Source organism: Haliotis rubra, unplaced genomic scaffold, assembly GCF_003918875.1.
Source record: "Haliotis rubra isolate DU_JTF1 unplaced genomic scaffold, ASM391887v1 Scf1574, whole genome shotgun sequence".
Classification (NCBI taxonomy): Eukaryota; Metazoa; Mollusca; class Gastropoda; order Lepetellida; family Haliotidae; genus Haliotis; species Haliotis rubra.
In genome coordinates this window covers 89,900-107,267 of record NW_025765530.1, presented here as the reverse complement: position 1 = coordinate 107,267, position 17,368 = coordinate 89,900, and the positions used below count along the sequence as shown (strand labels likewise).

Genomic DNA, 17,368 nt, shown 5'->3' with positions numbered 1-17,368 from the left:
ACTGTCCGTCGTCCAAAGGGGGTGAACTAATCTTCGTAACACCTCTAGGTAGTTATTTCTATCATTTTTCCTCAGGAAACGACGTCTTTCATATCGAGTCACTGGTAACCTTCCCTTTAATAACCTATTGATAATACCATTGACGGCAAGAATCTGTTTGCTGTTCATTTCTAAGATGTCTTGTCGAATCTCCTCAATGTCTTGAAACATTAACATGAACCTTAAAAATTCGTAATGTTTAAACACGTACCTAGCCATACTATTTCTAGCAAACAAGCTCTTATCGTGGTTGGGATATCAATGAGATTAGTATTTGAGTAAATCTCTATTTATACATCGACAAAAGACTATACATAGACAACCAATGCATATATATACTCTTAACATTGATTTATTTCCAATAGTCACACATTTCACATCACACTCTTGGTTGCAAATCCACATGACTACCCCAGCGGGCCATATTTTTCTGAGGTACTCCCACCAGGGCCAAATACGGACAGTCTGGAGACCATTTTTCATGTTCGGCCCAGGGATTGTCATCTACTTCCCAGTTCTTGAGAACGAGACCACATTGAAAACACTTGCAAGTGTCCCCTCTGATTAAGTACACAGATCCTGCCTGGGCCATGCGACTAGGACTCTGTTTCATCTGCACTGGCCAGTCCTTAAACGAATCAAGTCTTTTCTGGAATGAAGCCCATTCAGTACTGATTGCACAGCAATCGAGTGTCTTGTCGAGTGGGTAATGTCCACACACATCCATGATATCCCAGAGCAGTGGTAACACGTCTGCACAGTACAGTGTCTAAACCAAGAATGGCTTTACACCCAACGACTGTAGTCACCAGGGTTACAGTAAGAACACATCCTAGTCGTAAGAGGCGACTAACGGCATGAGAGTAACATGTGTCACATGATGTCAAAAAAGTGTCATAAACATGGACATAAGATGGGTGTTTTTTATCTTTGCAATTTGAGAGTAAAAGTTTTAAAATGTTGAGTAAAAGTGAAAGTTTTACAGGAGAAGACATATTTCTTTATTCAGTAATATATATGACAAATGCTAAATCATTTCATCACTGTACAACCAAACTACTTGAGATATTCAGTGACCATCAGTCGTCAACTGCTTACTATTTCCTGTATTTAATTCCGGTCAGACACTTGTCTCCCTACATAACGGAAGCTGACCGCTTGCCAGCATACATTCAACATCACACTGAAAAATTATCCATGCCATGTTCTCATGATTACAGTCTGACCTTTAAACAGCAGAAAGCTGACCGTATGTGACCACGCTGAAAATTATCACCAACCATGTACACATGATTACAGTCTGACCTGTAACCTACAATAAAACAATTTCTGGTCAACTTGAACAGGATAACTTTGCAAGCACAGGAAGTCACACACAGGAAGCTAAACACATCAACCCTCCCAGGTCCGCACCAACTGTCACTTGCTTGAACATAATTTGTACACGCATAAGCATAATTGATACAAATGACAGCATTAAATACTTAAAAATGGTGGTCAGTTTTAATGACTGGATGGAGGTGCTTTTAACGAACATAACACCTTACACTATTTCATCCAATCACAGCTGTCACATGTCTCTTCAGTGACGGCTCAGTGAGCAAGCCATTCTGCTATGCAGAATAGCACAGTGTTTTGTATTAATGCCTATAGACTGCGCCCTCTATTCCACGCATATACAGACCTACATGAATTTTAACAGTTACAACCGTTTATTGTTGACAGATATGGAAAATACTTTTTCCTTGTGTGACAGGGTATTTTAAACTTTGATTTAACAAAATGCGCTGTGATATTTTGACCTTATAAATCGCAGCTAAATTCCCCCTCATTGAGTGATATTAATTCTACGTTGAACGCGTATGCTTAGTCTGTCTCATAGTCCCTGAACCACATTATTTTCCCTACTGCCATATGCCCTCTCTGCAGTGCTAAAACCCTAAATAAAACAAGTCTAGATTTCCTCAGGTTCTGAATCTCTGGGGTCATTAGGGCTCCTTTTCAATTTAAACGGGCTTGTTGGTTACTATCAAAATTATATATTCAGAGACTAAGCATTAGTTTGTCGTGTGAACACTCGAGTCGGCAAACTCATACCATTCATAAGATAATTGAATAATAATCACAGACCACTTGAACCTGAAGGTGACACACACACCGGAAGGGGACTCCTAAAGGAGGATGGGTCACACAAAGGTCACACCTATGTTACGTCATAAAAAGAAAATGGAGGATACTCTGTCCACCCATTCACCCCCTCCCTCTCCCCCCCTCCCTCCCTACTTCACGAGTTGAGTTGAGTTGAGTTGAGCTTTACGTCACATCGGCATTTTTCCAGCCATATAGTGACGAGAACAAGTTTGCATTAGTAAATATTGTAAGTACATACTCGGAATGAGTTTTATTTCAAAGACATTTATTTATTGCATTGTCATTCGAAAGCAGAAAAAATCATAGCATCAAATTTATAGGCAGGCGGTTTGTTACATTTCATAGTTACAATTTATGGTTGTTACATTTCACAGTTACAGTTTATGATACAGATCAACTTCCCTCAGGTAGTTCAGTATCAGATGGGCGCTCACGCGTGAGAACAGATCTTTTAGGTTTGTTGCATCATAATGTGAGTCCCTTGCAGGCGATAAGTCCACGCATTCAAGCAGAATATGCTTGACGGTGAACACCTCATCGCAAGAGACACACATGGGGGGTCCATCCCCATCCGGTTTCAGCAGATAGTCATGTGTAAATCGACTGTGGCCAATACGACATCCTCGTAAAATTACCTCATCGCGTCTTGACTGACAACCCAAGTAGGTATAACCGATTGTTGGCTTCAATTCATGGAGTTTGTTTCTTCCTACTTGAGTGTCCCACCTTTTTTGCATCAGGTCCCGAGTATAGCTTTTGATAGTGGGTTTGAAGTCACTGTACGGGATTAGCAGTGGAGATAGGGGCTTTTCGAGAGCTGCTTTTGCTGCAGCATCGGCCTTAGTGTTACCTGCTATGCCGACGTGACCCGGCAACCAGCATGCAGTTTCGATCACATAATGGTGTACATAATTTTTATTTATAATTTTAAAGTACATGTAATTTGTTATTTCTTAGTAATTTATTTGCATATTTGGCCTACTAATAACGTTCACGTGACAAGATTTTGCACTTAAATGAAATTCATCTATAAACTGTTCAGAGTTACAACACGAACACAATCTATGTTCAGACTATTCTTTTAATTAATTTTCATGGGCGAGATCACTTATCACATGGCTGCAGGTTCTGGCCGGGGAGAAGAAAATATAGTCGGATATTTCCTTAAGAATACTGTTAGAAATATGATAGCAATTGCAAGTTGATAGATTTAACAAAGACAAAATGCAACTTGACTGGCGTCATACAAAGAGAGGAATAGAATTGGCGTGGCCTCCCTTTTTTGCAATCTGATCCTCTGATATGGCGTTTTCGACATTGTCAATTTCAAATTTAAAAAAAGTCATAAGCATACTTCAGAGGTACAGATAAACAGCGTATCTGCATAAATTACTCAAAACATTAAATACAAACTCAAGTCTTATTAAGTCTTTTGCGTACAAGTACGCTTGGATTTTTGTAAATATATTAGATCTTACATGCGTGCACACAAAAATGTCAAATATTAGCTAGCGTACAGGTGGCATAGATAGACTAACTGAGGTATATTGAGAGGTTCTATTTCATCACACGAACAAGGCATCTCACAGTCTTTCTTATTCGTTTCTCATATTACAGATCAAATATAAATAACATTTAAACTTTATAACTTTTTCACAATTAATGGAAAAGGACAAAATACCCAATTGCGTTTAAATGGGGTGGGTACAATTTATTTGGTTACTCAGTGGAAAATTGGGATACCCAATTGAGATGACCACAAGCGAGTACATAACTCAATGACCCAAAAAGTTATCTGTAGCTCTGATACTTACACCGACAAACATTGTCCTCCTGTGGGGGTACGTAAGACACAAAACATTCAAGACAAATTTATACTTACCAGATTTTTTAAACGTAGTATTTTTGTAATTTTATATTATGTCTAGATTTGCTTACATTCGCCAGTGGCTGAAGGGATGGTGTAAATCCAACGAGGGTCCATGCACGTAGCAAAGGGACTGTAGGTCCCCGTGGTCCCTGATATGGTGATCTTCCTTCAGTTTTTGGCGATCTATAGCCTGTTTTTATCTTGTATCGTCCTCAATAGTAAAACTGTTTTAGATTTAATTACTAGTTTTGAATACATAGATTAGTGATAGTCTAGTTGGTTATACTGCCCTTTATCGACAGATATTTTATAATGATTATCCTGTTTTCATAGCTATATGGCTGTAATATTGCCGATGCCATGTAAAATTTTAACTCACTACACCGACAAACAAACCTATAGTTATGGTGTAGCGAGTATCCATTGTTATGTTATACAATACCCGTCAGTCGCAAGGCAGGTTATAAATACATTAGCTGCACGTATCGATTTTGCAGCGAGTGCGCACAAAGCCGGGTGTAACACACGAGGGAAGGACAGGCTTGAATAACCGCAGTCAACAAGCTACCGACCCGAACTGAAACTGTCTGTGTTGAAGAAAGCGGTAAGCAGCTTTACACTATGTTTTCATCTTAAAACCGACGAAACCGACAATTGTATGACTTATCACAGCTGGGTTGTACTCCACTGGCTTGAAGCTCTTCAAACATTTCTGTCCTCCGAGGTGTTTAACCCCTGTTGCCAGGGGAACATGTGCCCCTCATCTACTACATATATCATTCACATTAATACACTTTGCAATGTTGAATTTTGAGGGATATTTCCGGTTTTTTCGGGTGTCACCGACTCTCACCTTTGGCAAAGCAAAGATTTTGAAACTAACCTCTGGGTATTTTGGGTACACCGGAAATGTCGCCATTTTTCACACATTACAAATTCGCAGTGATAATTCGTGTATGTTTTGAAAAGTTAAAATCGGATTGAATTCCAAAAATAACATATTAGTGACTACTCATGCCTGTGTTTCTTTCTTCAAATCACAAACGATACTTCCTAAACGTCTACGATAAAACACGTCGGTTGGGATGTTTAGGGGAAACACGATCGCGAACGTAGCTAAGATACATAGCGTTCACTGACATGAACGCTATGCAGCACCTCCATAGGCCGCAATGGTAGAAATCCTTTGTCGCACTTTCGCGCACTCGTTACGATTTTTGCGCACGAAAAACTTATATGAATTACTTCTTTGTACTTATACCTACACGTGCGCCCTATTTTCGTTATCAAAATATCCAAAAATATATATTTACAAGCCATCAAACATCTCAGTCGATCGCTCACATATGAGCGGGGCCATTTTGAATCACGTGACCTGTGACGCGAAGGGGATATCCCTCCCAAAAATAGTAACACACGTGTACCATACCTCGTTGCTTGTTGACAACACATGTTCATACATTTAAGGCAATTAAAACGATTGTATGGAGATTTTCGTTTCCCAATCAAGACTGACTGACCACCCCTGCTTTTTCAACAGCTGTTTTCAAAGGATTTGCTGGTGAGTTTTCAATGCTTTACATATAATATAAGATTATTGCTGTCACCTTCACAGTTCCATGGGTGTCACTGTACTACTCATGAATATTTGCCTACAAAACACAGTTTACCAATAAGACTTATTAGAATTTAGGAATTAAATAATTAACGAGTTCACGAATCAATTATCTATAAATTTCATTTATACCATATAACCTTAAATATTTCTCATTTCACATTTCTCCTATCTTCATCATCATATTTATTTCCTCCTTTGGATAGGAGATTAGATGTTGATTACATGAAGGGACAGTGTTTTTCATCATGAATTATTAACAAATCCTAAAACAAGGGGATACATCTTGAAAGCAATTGTTAAAAGGGGAAGGATCATTCAAATTACAGCACACAGCCAAATGCAAATCATTAAAATGCGCTCCGCCCGTCCGTCCGTGCACATTCGTCTTTTCCGGAGCAGAACTTCAAAACCGCTCACTATTTCTTCACCAAACGTGGCACATAGATAGATCTGGTGGTGTACTGGTGCCTTTTTGGTAGTTTGGGATTTCTGTATAAAATATTTTTGTGTGTGTTTCCATTGCAACAATTTTCGACTTTGACTAAAATTGGTGGTAGTGTTCTTTTCAGGAGCAGAACTGTAAAACTGTTCAATATTTTTCACCACAAATTGGTATATATATCAATCAGAACCTTAAGTGGTGCCCTGGCTATTTGCAGATTTTTGACATTTTTTTATTTTTCTCGGTTCCATGGAAACGATTTGGACTTAGTCTCAAAACGTAGGGGTGGGCTTCTTTTCCTGAGCAAAAATCGAAAACCTTTCATTATCTTTCAACAAATGTAGCAGATATATGAGACAGATCTTGAAGTGGTGCCTTTTGTTATTTCAAAGTTTTAGTATTTATATTTTTCATGATTTCCATGGAACAATTTGCACCAAGTAAAAAAAAAATCAAGTTGGACTATCAGTAACTGTCAGATGATTTGTTCTTTCAAATTTCTGGAGCCTGGGGGGATTTGTCATCTTTTGATGACTCTTGTTTTGATAAGTTATAGCAGTGAGTTTCACAAAAAAATAGACATGTCGTCAAATACTAAGCTGCAACTATATCTCTTCCATCCCTTTGTTTTGTCTTCAACTTGCCCTTGCAATGGGCACAGACAGTGTCATCCATGGTTTCTTCTCTCAATTTTCAACCTTGAATACCAGTAAATAAAGTGCATATCAATGTTAATTATTAATTATCACTTTAATTTAACATGAGTTTAAACTTATACCTTCAAAGAATAAACTTCATGCACATGTTCATATCCTTATCATTGTTAATGTTCTCAATAAACATCTAATTGCACCTTGAAAAGCAGACTTTCTAAACTAACTCTTCATTGATAATTTGGAAAGCCTGCTGTGTTTGCTGTCAAAAGATAAGAGGTACTGTAACGTTTGCAAATGAATTTTCTTCAGTTGACCTAACAAATAAAAGCCTTCTGTCCAATGGTGTATGCACAAGAGTTTAAGTATGATATTTGGCATTGTGCTGTAATTTGAATGATCCCCTTATCCAACAATTGATTTATTGATGTATCTCCTTATTTTAGTTTTTGTTTATAATTAATGATGACAAATAACACTTTTTGGCCACTTGGTTTGCTAATATGGAAATGAAAAGATGATTTTGGCAAGGTTTGTAGCTGGTGCTTGAGACCTAATACAACATGGAAACATTTAAAATTTTATTCAAGGTAGGAGAGTTGTAAACTGAGAAATATTTAAGGTTTTTTGGGTATACATGAAATTTATAGATAATAATTCGTGAACTCATTAATTATTTAAGTCCTAAATTTAATTAGTAAACTGTGTTTTGTAGGCAAATATTCATGAGTAGTACAGAGACACCCATGGAACTGTGAAGGTGACAGCAATAATCTTATATTATATATGAAGCATTGAAAACTCACCAGCAAATCCTTTGAAAACAGCTGTTGAAAAAGCAGGGGGTGGTCAGTCAGTCTAGATTGGAAACGAAAATCTCCATACAATCGTTTTAATTGCCTTAAATGTATGAAAATGTGTTGTCAACAAGCAACGAGGTGTGGTACACGTGTGTTACTATTTTTGGGAGGGATATCCCCTTCGCGTCACAGGTCACGTGATTCAAAATGGCCCCGCTCATATGTGAGCGATCGACTGAGATGTTTGATGGCTTGTAAATATATATTTTTGGATATTTTGATAACGAAAATAGGGCGCACGTGTAGGTATAAGTACAAAGAAGTAATTCATATAAGTTTTTCGTGCGCAAAAATCGTAACGAGTGCGCGAAAGTGCGACAAAGGATTTCCACCATTGCGGCCTATGGAGGTGCTGCATAGCGTTCATGTCAGTGAACGCTATGTATCTTAGCTATCGCGAACGCGGAAGTGTCCCCCCCATACTGTAGAGTTTACAAAATCACATTTCGCGAAGCCCGTTTATGTGACGCCTATTGCATTATGTATAGTTTACACCTAGCTGCAGCATATGTCTGACCGGATTCCCCTCATCCATAAAAATCAAGATCCATGACAACGACGTTATATTCATGTGGTTAATATTAAAGACTGTAAAACGAAAGTAGGTATCGATCGCTTCCCAAGTTCAGAGTGACACTTTGTCATTATGCCTCTTTTGACGCTCGTTCCATTGACTTGCTATGTTCGTGCACTGAGCCACACACAAGCCATTTGATTTCCTGGTGGGAAATACCAACACGACGCCGGTGGATTTATCCCTTAGGCTTCATAGCACAGAAACATGTTAAGAAAAAAATATGAAAACTATATTTCATCGTGGTTAGTTTTGTCTTTGTGATTTCTGTTTCAAACACAAGTTCTAAAATTTGATCAAATCTCGTCACTGAAGCGGAAGCGGGACAGTATGTGTTGACAAACAAGCTGCTCTTCAAGTCACATCTGAAAGTAAACATCAACAAACCGCCATTGACTAAGGTTGAGAGGAAATATATGTCGGGCTAAAAATATGATGGTACAATACAATGATTTGGTAAATTTGAATATAATTATCAAAGTTCATACTATTCAGCTGCTTTCAGTTTCAATATTTTGACGTATATTTTGTCTATCTTTTAGATATTGTTTCATAAATCTAACTTCATTATGTACATTTTGCCTTGTTAAATATTGCGTGATACGTATATCATTGTGATAAGCTATGTTTATACTTTGAACATTTTTTAACAATATTTACATCAGAAACTGGCACTTTCAGAGCACTGTATTTTTAACCATTAGACGAGGTAGAAAATGAAATATGTACGTAGTCTCAATGGTGTGTAATGATCAATATTGTAATGTGTATAGATAAGATTGTGAACAGAGGTTTCATTGAATCGCATAAGTATAAATGACTTCATAACTTTAAGAAAGTGATTCATATTTTTCATTAACTGCACATGCACACACATACATAGTGGATTTTCTTGGTCATGGATTTTGTATATGGACAGAACAGTTATGTCTAATGATTCGCCAGATGTGTTGTCACAAAACGGTTGAATATTTACTTATCGTTTCTTTCTGAAACCGTACGAGATTTACGTTAAACTTGTGTCAAACGGGTGTCCGAGTTGTCCACATATATACACAGTAAACCTATCTCATAGTTTATCACATTATTGAAATAGTCATTTCATGTTCAGTCAAAAGCTGGTCCGATTCTGACTAACCGACCAAGACTTTGTAGGTGAAATGTATTCTATTCAACATATTAATGTCGTCTCCTTCAGACCACCCCCACGTAATCTAAAGAGAAAGTGATGTCGGGGTTGCACGGATAAGTTGTTGGTTCAGAAACTGGTGGACCTTTGAAGAGCCAGGCTCTCAAATTCTAAATAGAAGACATATATTTCAGGGCGATTTCTTTAGTCCTTTGCTCCTTCAACCCTTCTTATTCAGAGTGGAAGACACTGACCTTGATTGCCAAGGGACAATCCACTCTGAACAAACAGACGATCCGTCAACTCCTTTTTCAACGACATTTTATGTCCTTCGAGTTATCCATCTCACGGCTAATTTCGTGAAGTACATCTCAGTTGTGTGTTTCAATAATGAATACATTTCATTTATTTACAGGTCATCTGCTAAAAGGAAATGTCATTGCTGAGTTATTGGATTTTTGGAACAATAGTATCTTTATGCTGTAAGTAACTTTGAATGTTTGAATGCGTATTTCTTTCACGTCACCCTAATTGCAGCAGATGAGACGATCCAATGCACACACAATATATATCTGCACAACCATCTTATCCAAACGGGTGTAAATTAGACGACAAATCGTAACCATAACTGTAAGTAATAAAACAATATTCCGCATGTTCTGTGGTAAATGTAAAATAAAGCATACAGTTCATGTGTGCATGTTCTTGTCACAGTTGTACAATCAGAAGAAAACAAAAGCCAGTGGTCAGTAGGTTTAACTGTGTTTGTAATTATAGTATCTAGTATGGAAATATGACTTTGAAAATTAAGCAGCACATTAAAGGTGGTATCATTCTAAAGGTATAATGCTGTTTGTGTGGTTACTTCAAAGACAGTTTTCTCTCGCAAAGCGCAACTTGACTTAGATATAAAGATCAGAGAAACAATTGTTATGACTGCACCTGAATGTTGAAAACGTATATTTTTTCTCCTTTTCAATGCCGTGTTCTCAATGCAGACAATTTTCAGGAGATTTGTTATGTTCCTTTGGTATTTATACGTTTCAGGTTAAGACAAAAACATTGTCACGACCATAGGAGCACAAATCGGGGATTCGATAATTGAACACAATTATATTTAATTATCAGTTTAATACGCCCTTCACACTTGAGGCGGAATGAGCCCGAATGCTGTTGGAATGAATATTCCTGGAGATGCACGGAAATTCGAGATGCATTCTAAAACTTCTTACTTCATTCCGAATGCAACATGTTCAAAACTTTCGAGGTACATTCGAAGTGGAAAAAGATCGAACAGCATTTGATGTGCATTCTAACTGCATTCTAAGTATTCTTACTGCATTCTAAGTATTCTTACTGCATTCTAACTGCATTATAAGGTGCATACAGAATACTACACACAACATCTACATGTAGGTTGTACATACACAGATTAAATGTATGACATCATAGGATGTCACAACTAATCTATTAAATCTAGTGGGTACCACTAACGTTTGTTCATTTCTAATTTCATAACCTAAATTAGATGTTGATACTTCAGCTCTGTTCCCCATAAAAGTTCATCAATGTAGCCTTTTGGCAAGGGTGGCCTTTAATGGTGGAATTCAAGACATAGTTACATGTTTCCCAAATCAAAACTAATTCTAGTTAAATGGATATCAGTTTGTAAAAAAACTCTATGTGAAACCAACAAATGTGTTTTCCAAAGTTAACTAAGTTTACAAATCACTACAAATGCATTACGGTTGAGGTTCGAAATAAAGTAGCAGTGCAATTCAAAGCCAGCATATAAAAGAAGTGATTATATCAATAAAGACTGAGATGCTAACATCCCCTTCATTGCGATCTCCACGCAATTGCTGGTTTTCGTGTAACTTGAGAAGTAAAGATGCGACACAATTGACAACTATCTTGGTCATGATATAGTGGAAAGTCCATAGGGTTGTAGTTCCCTGTAGAGCTGTTGTCTACATGCTAACTATACATTTTACAATTCTACTGCATTAATTTGTAAAATTCGTTCATCTTTATATCACATTCTTAATTTTTAAACATTTCATCGTTTGTTGATGGTTTCACACCGAATTCTTTTACGTTCAGACTTTTGGCGTAATTGTCCTTACATTAAAGCATGTGTCTAAATGGGTATGGCATATGTGCTATGACAAAACTTGAAATGTGGATCACCTATGATGTGTTTCAGGTTTGACTATACATGGTAGAGAGGAGTGCGAATCTGGAAAGTATGGAGATGGTTGTAGTCGAAACTGTTCTCAAGGCTGTAAAGCTTTTCGAAATAACGAAGTGCGCTGTCACAAGGAAACTGGAAAATGTTTCGAAGGATGCAATGCGGGAGTGTACGGTGACCGGTGTGATCAACAGTGCAGCAGAAATTGCAAAGAACACACCTGTATCCAGCAAAATGGACACTGCGTTTTGGGCTGTATAGAAAATCACATCGGCGACTTCTGTGAGACTTACCAACAGACTACTGTCGTGCATCAAGGTTAAAGACGTTTAATTATATTAATATACGATAAGAGGACAATGAACGTATAATGCGAACGATGGCAAGTTCAAAATTTCATTTGTAATATCATCTTAATACATTTAACCCAAAAGCTTTACTGTATTTTAATAGAAGTACTAAACTAGGCACATAAAGAAACTGTGCATTGTCAAAATATTATCCCAGTTGATAAGGACGATAACAATGTCAAAGGTACATATAAACTGTATTGGAGGGATCATGAGACCATAACAAGTCGGGAGAATTTCAACTGAAATGTCAATCACAATGACGTCACGAGTCCACAAGCGGGACAGGGCCAAACGACCATGTCACAAGCTCAATAACGGGTATGTCCACCATCGGCATTGAGAACAGCAGTGCATCGACGACGCATAGAGCCTATCAAACGTGCAAGGAAGGCTTGTGGGATGTCACGCCAGATTCTCTCAAGCTCTGTTGCAAGGTCAAGGACGTTATCTGGCGGATGAGGAAGACGGCCTAGATGTCGATCAATCTCGTCCTAAACATGTTCTATCGGGGAGAGATCCGGTGAATTTGCAGGCCAAGACAGTAAGTCAACGTTGTGGTGTTGCAAGAAATCCATAGCAACCCTTCCGTATGAGGGTGGGCATTGTCCTGTTGGAATGTTAACCCCGGGCCATGACGTTGCAGAAAAGGAATCGCCACAGGTCGAAGAATCTGATCCCTGTAGCCCACACCAGTTAAGTTGCCCTGAACAATCACCAAAGGAGTTCTTTTGCGTGCTGATATTCCACCCCAAATCATCACGGAACCACCACCAAAGCGATTCCTCGCCAAGACACAGGCCTGTGCATAACGTTCTCCCACGCGTCTATAGGCACGTTGACGTCCATCACTATGGGAAATGTTAAACCTGGACTCATCTGTAAAAACAACATTGCTCCACCACAACAAGGGTCTGCGGACATGATTTCGGCACCACATTCGGCGAGCTTGTCGATGACGTTGTGTCAGGATAGGCCGTATGGCGGGACGTCGTGGTCTGATCCCGTGATGACGTAAACGTTGTCGAACTGTGTTGGGGTGGATACGGCGAAGTCCTGGGATGGTCCGGGCAGTCATCACTGCAGTCTGAAACCTGTGGCGAGGTCACCCTTATCCATCTGTCCTGTCTAAAAAGATGGCGTTGTTACACGTGGACTTCCCGAACGTGGCCGATCGATGGCGTCATTTGTGTTCTGGTAGCGTCTCACCAGTGAAGAAATGGTGTTCCGGTGGCAGTGGAAATGTTTAGCCACTTGTCGTTGAGACATTCCCCCACGGACCATCCCAATGGCCTCATGTCGTTGTGCGGACTTGAGCCTTGGCATGCTATGCGTTTCAATAGCCGTTTAATTTTTTGATCGATCGCAAGGGCAGGGGTTGAGCTTTCCAAACTGACAGTATTGTGTGGAATTCATTTGCTCTGTTTCTCTTTCCCGGACTGCACGTGCAACAACGTCTTGCACGTCTCAAGGACGAAACCACTGACATCGAGGAACGCGGCACGTGCATGCATGTTGGAAACATATCACTAATCTCTGAGTTTAAATCCTTATGTGTCTACACAGGTTTGATAAATTTAGATTTTAAATTTTTGTATGCACAGTTTCTTTATGTGCCTAGTATATGTTCAGAGTGTCATGTATAAACTATTTGTAAGAGGTGTGAATAACATTAACCGCTATCATATCTTCTGTTAGAAATTAAACTTCGAGGATTTTGAGTGTGTGTTCACGTTATCATGTGTGCGTTTATCATTATGCAGGTACTACCTACAGCAGTCACACAACCGTTACCACAGGTGTGGCACCGACAAGCAGTTCCCAGGTCGTCATTCCAGTTGTTGTAACAGTACTTGTCCTTATCCTCATCCTTGTGGGCGCAGTGATTTTCTTCATATGGTGAGTTCTAACAAATTTCTTCTTTTGTTCATTTACTGTTGATTGCGATAATTAACAATATTCCAGCTTTATGATAGTGGCCTGTAAGGAATTCACTATCAGATAATAATTGCCAATCAACCAGACATTCCATTGATTCATATCATGGACATCGATACACACCTCAGGGTCAGGGTGTCTGCATCAGTCATGTCAACCATCTTAAATCAGATCCCATTAATCGTGACAAAATACAGACCTCAACTACAAATCATAGTCCCGCTTACAATGAAGACAAGTTTGAACGACCAAGTCTAGTGAGTCATGGGTAAGTGTGAATTGTGTGTCAAGGATAAGAGTGATCTGTGTGTCTTGGTAAGAGTATCCTTTGGCTGTTATCGTCAGGTTTAGTGACACCAGTTGTCACAGTTGATACGAATAAGAATGAGTAATGCACAAAATGTCCAGAAGTGTAGGTTTTCATTAAACATGATTTATCATGACGTAGATACAAAGGGGGTTGTTCCTCCGATGGATCACTGCACGTCCTGCGACAGTCTTAAAACTGTTAAACCTTTTTTGACTGGCACGGGTTGCTGAATACCTATTTCTAGCCTGATTTGCACGGGACAACGACATTGTGCGCTGGTGGAGACGCATCGAAATGGCAAATCTTTAAGAGTTTTACAATTTTGAGGTACGTCACATGGAAACAACCTGAAAAACTCAACTCAAACTATATTCAAATTTCCTTTAACAAACCGTGATGTCAAGTTTCTTGTCACATGCACCTCGCGAGTCAAGTGTGTCTTGGTTGGAGTAACTGGTTGTTGGTGGAGTTAGGAAGATGAGAAAAAGCACATGTCACAGTTGATGCCAAGAGGAGTTATTGATAGTGTCCAAAACTACAGGTCTGTCCAAATCCGAGATACCTAGTGCTCTTTCTAAAAAATAATATCATGTCTATTTTCATACATCACGAAATTTCAGACTAAATACATGTCTTTGTTGGCAATGTATTGATTGTACACCACAAACAACAGGAGCACCTCACAGGTTCGCCCTGACGTCATTTTTCGTACAAATCTCCCTGACCTCAAAATGACGATGAAAAAAAACCATAAATCACAATAATTGTGTCTCTTTTCGACATTAGTCTTGCTAAATTGCCTTAGTATGTATAGAAGAAAAACTCCCTACTAGCCCAATCGATGTATATTCTACAGGTAATGTGTGAAATCAAGGATTTCATGAAATTACTGACTCTTTTAGGGATTACATGAAATCCCTAGTTTCACACATTCCCTGTCACATATATACTACCAAGGAAATGACGTAACACAGCATCGTTGATGCAGGATGCTTTATTAAGGAGGGAGTACAGTTGACTTCAATGGCTCTGCTTCTGGCTCTCACTCGGGTGTGCTGCTGGTGGAGTTGATTGGTTTGGGTCAGCCCTCTGTCTGCCTTGCCGTCTGCTGTCTCTGAAATAACCTTCGATATGATAGGAAGTGAATCGTGACTTATTTTAGATCGCCTGACGCGCATTCTTGACTACTTCCTACTGGAAAGTGAGCGATGTCCAATATCGCCTGTCACGATTGCCCTCTAGCACCGGGGTGGGGACTCTTCACGCACAGCCTATTTTTTTAAAGATATGTAAATGTGTTAACTGAATAATTATGTGAATTAATCTCAAGGGCCGCCCCCAAGCATGATTCATAGTAACATGACTTTAAGAGGGTAGCAAGCTACCCAGTTACAAATAATGGAGTCGAAGCTGATGCAGTTTTGCGAATTAGTCTTCTTCAAAGCTGAACGAGTTGTAATAAACCCCATGTAAGTCATCTGGAGGCTCGGACGTGTTGGCAAAGACGTGTCCTGAAGGTGTTTACATTTACCAATATTAATCTTATGGATAACTGTTTCTCTTGTATTTCGTGTCTACTTTTAGGGGCAGAAAGAAGGAGAAGAAGAAAAGTAAGTAAACATATTCTGTCTTCGTTTCATGGAGTTACCAATACCAATTCCAATCAGCATTTCAAGTGCGCCTGAAGCTTCTGTTATTCTGTCATTGCCGTGTGTCCTCACGTCTCCCAGTAGAAATGTGTGAGAAGATTCCACTGAAGTTAAATATGTCATCAGGCGATTGATTTACTTCCTTTGATAGACGGCGTGCGATGTTGTTTCTGACATCACCGACCTGTTTCTCTTGTTGATTTCGTATTTACGACTGTCAATCAAAACGTAGTCAATAACTATATTCCTTATGTCCAATGTTTGAAAAGCTTCCATTTTTTTTGGAAGGAATTATTAGCAAAGCCATATCCAAAATTTCACATACGTGGGTAATGTGGTTAACGAGACATCAGTCATCACAACACATTGGGGTATAATATTTCTTAAAGAAAATGCAGAAAATGAAAAATGATCTGTCATTTGGTACCTCTTAGATAATGATATGCTCAAAGAAAATATCATATGAAATGTGTTCAGTATAGTATTGGATGAGTGCCCGTCATAATCAAGATTGAAAGATTTGGATTGCTTCCTTACATTTAGCCAGGGGTTGTTTTTAAGGACACCCCCATTTTAGTCTTTAAAAACATTGTGTCTAGCTATTCATGCTGGCAGTGTTTACAATATATTGAGAGTTGACACATGTGTGACCATTTAGTATTTAGTTTGAACCCTTGGCAGCATGTATGAATAAGTGAAAACATGAGAATAAGTATTGTCCTTATGATTACGTCATCTGAAAGGGGGGTTGGTAGTGTTTTTAAAAGAAGTTATTTCAGTAAACAAGCGATTGTAGCTTCAAATCGCTTTTTTATGCACTTTCATATCTCAGTTTGATTCTAGCGGACCTCTATCCATCTCAAAAGTTTTGGGGGCTATCAAGTTAAAAAATCAAAATGGGGATCGTGGAGCTGGAACATAGCAAAACAAGTTTGTTTAAGGTTGGCAGATAGTATATAGAAAATAAAACATAAAAAGAGCCCATTTGTATGATTTTCTAGGTGAAAGACCCTCGTATTTGTGGGTTGCCATAAAATGTTCTTTAAAGCACATTTAGTCATTGTCATTGTGTCCCTAAAATTACAGTGGGACATCTTGTTCTTGATAATACATATTGATAGGGCTAGGTCTGTGGTTGCATTCTTTTTGGTTTATGCTTCAGAGCATTTATGGCACATGACTATAGAATAGATAAACATCAATATGCTGAATCGGTACACATCACATCTAATTTCCTTTTTCATCTTCACGGGCACGTGACTCCAACTATAGGCTTTCCCTGTAGGCCTCTCTTGTCCATACGCCTGTGTTCCCTAGGGTGACTCCAACTATAGGCAGGTCCCTAGTCCCTGGTTAAACGTGCAGCACGCTCCCCTATCTACCCATGTGACTACCTCAGAGTGATCATTATTCTACTTGTCGCACCACTGTTTGGACGTATTGTGAGAGTTCTCAGTTTTCCTTACAAGTTAACGTGAGAAATATATCATGGGTAGTTGACCCTAAGTAAAGTAATCACAGTTTGAACAATATTTTCTTCCTCGGATCCCCACTTGCCATGTGTGGATTGTATTGGCCTGTGTTCCTGGAGCAA

At 38.8% G+C, this 17,368-nt stretch overlaps 1 protein-coding gene across 2 annotated transcripts in view; it reads left to right on the top strand.

Moving 5' to 3' along the window:
* Positions 1-4,610: 4,610 nt before the first annotated feature.
* LOC124271120 overlaps positions 4,611-17,368 on the top strand; it is a 45,780-nt gene continuing 33,022 nt past the window's right edge. For both annotated transcript variants that reach the window (XM_046706187.1, XM_046706186.1), the window contains exons 1-5: positions 4,611-4,664; positions 9,752-9,818; positions 11,543-11,845; positions 13,641-13,776; positions 15,710-15,735. In XM_046706187.1, the coding sequence (XP_046562143.1) occupies positions 9,770-9,818; positions 11,543-11,845; positions 13,641-13,776; positions 15,710-15,735 (514 nt within the window). In that variant the 5' untranslated portion in view covers positions 4,611-4,664; positions 9,752-9,769. The remainder of the gene's footprint in view (positions 4,665-9,751; positions 9,819-11,542; positions 11,846-13,640; positions 13,777-15,709; positions 15,736-17,368) is intronic.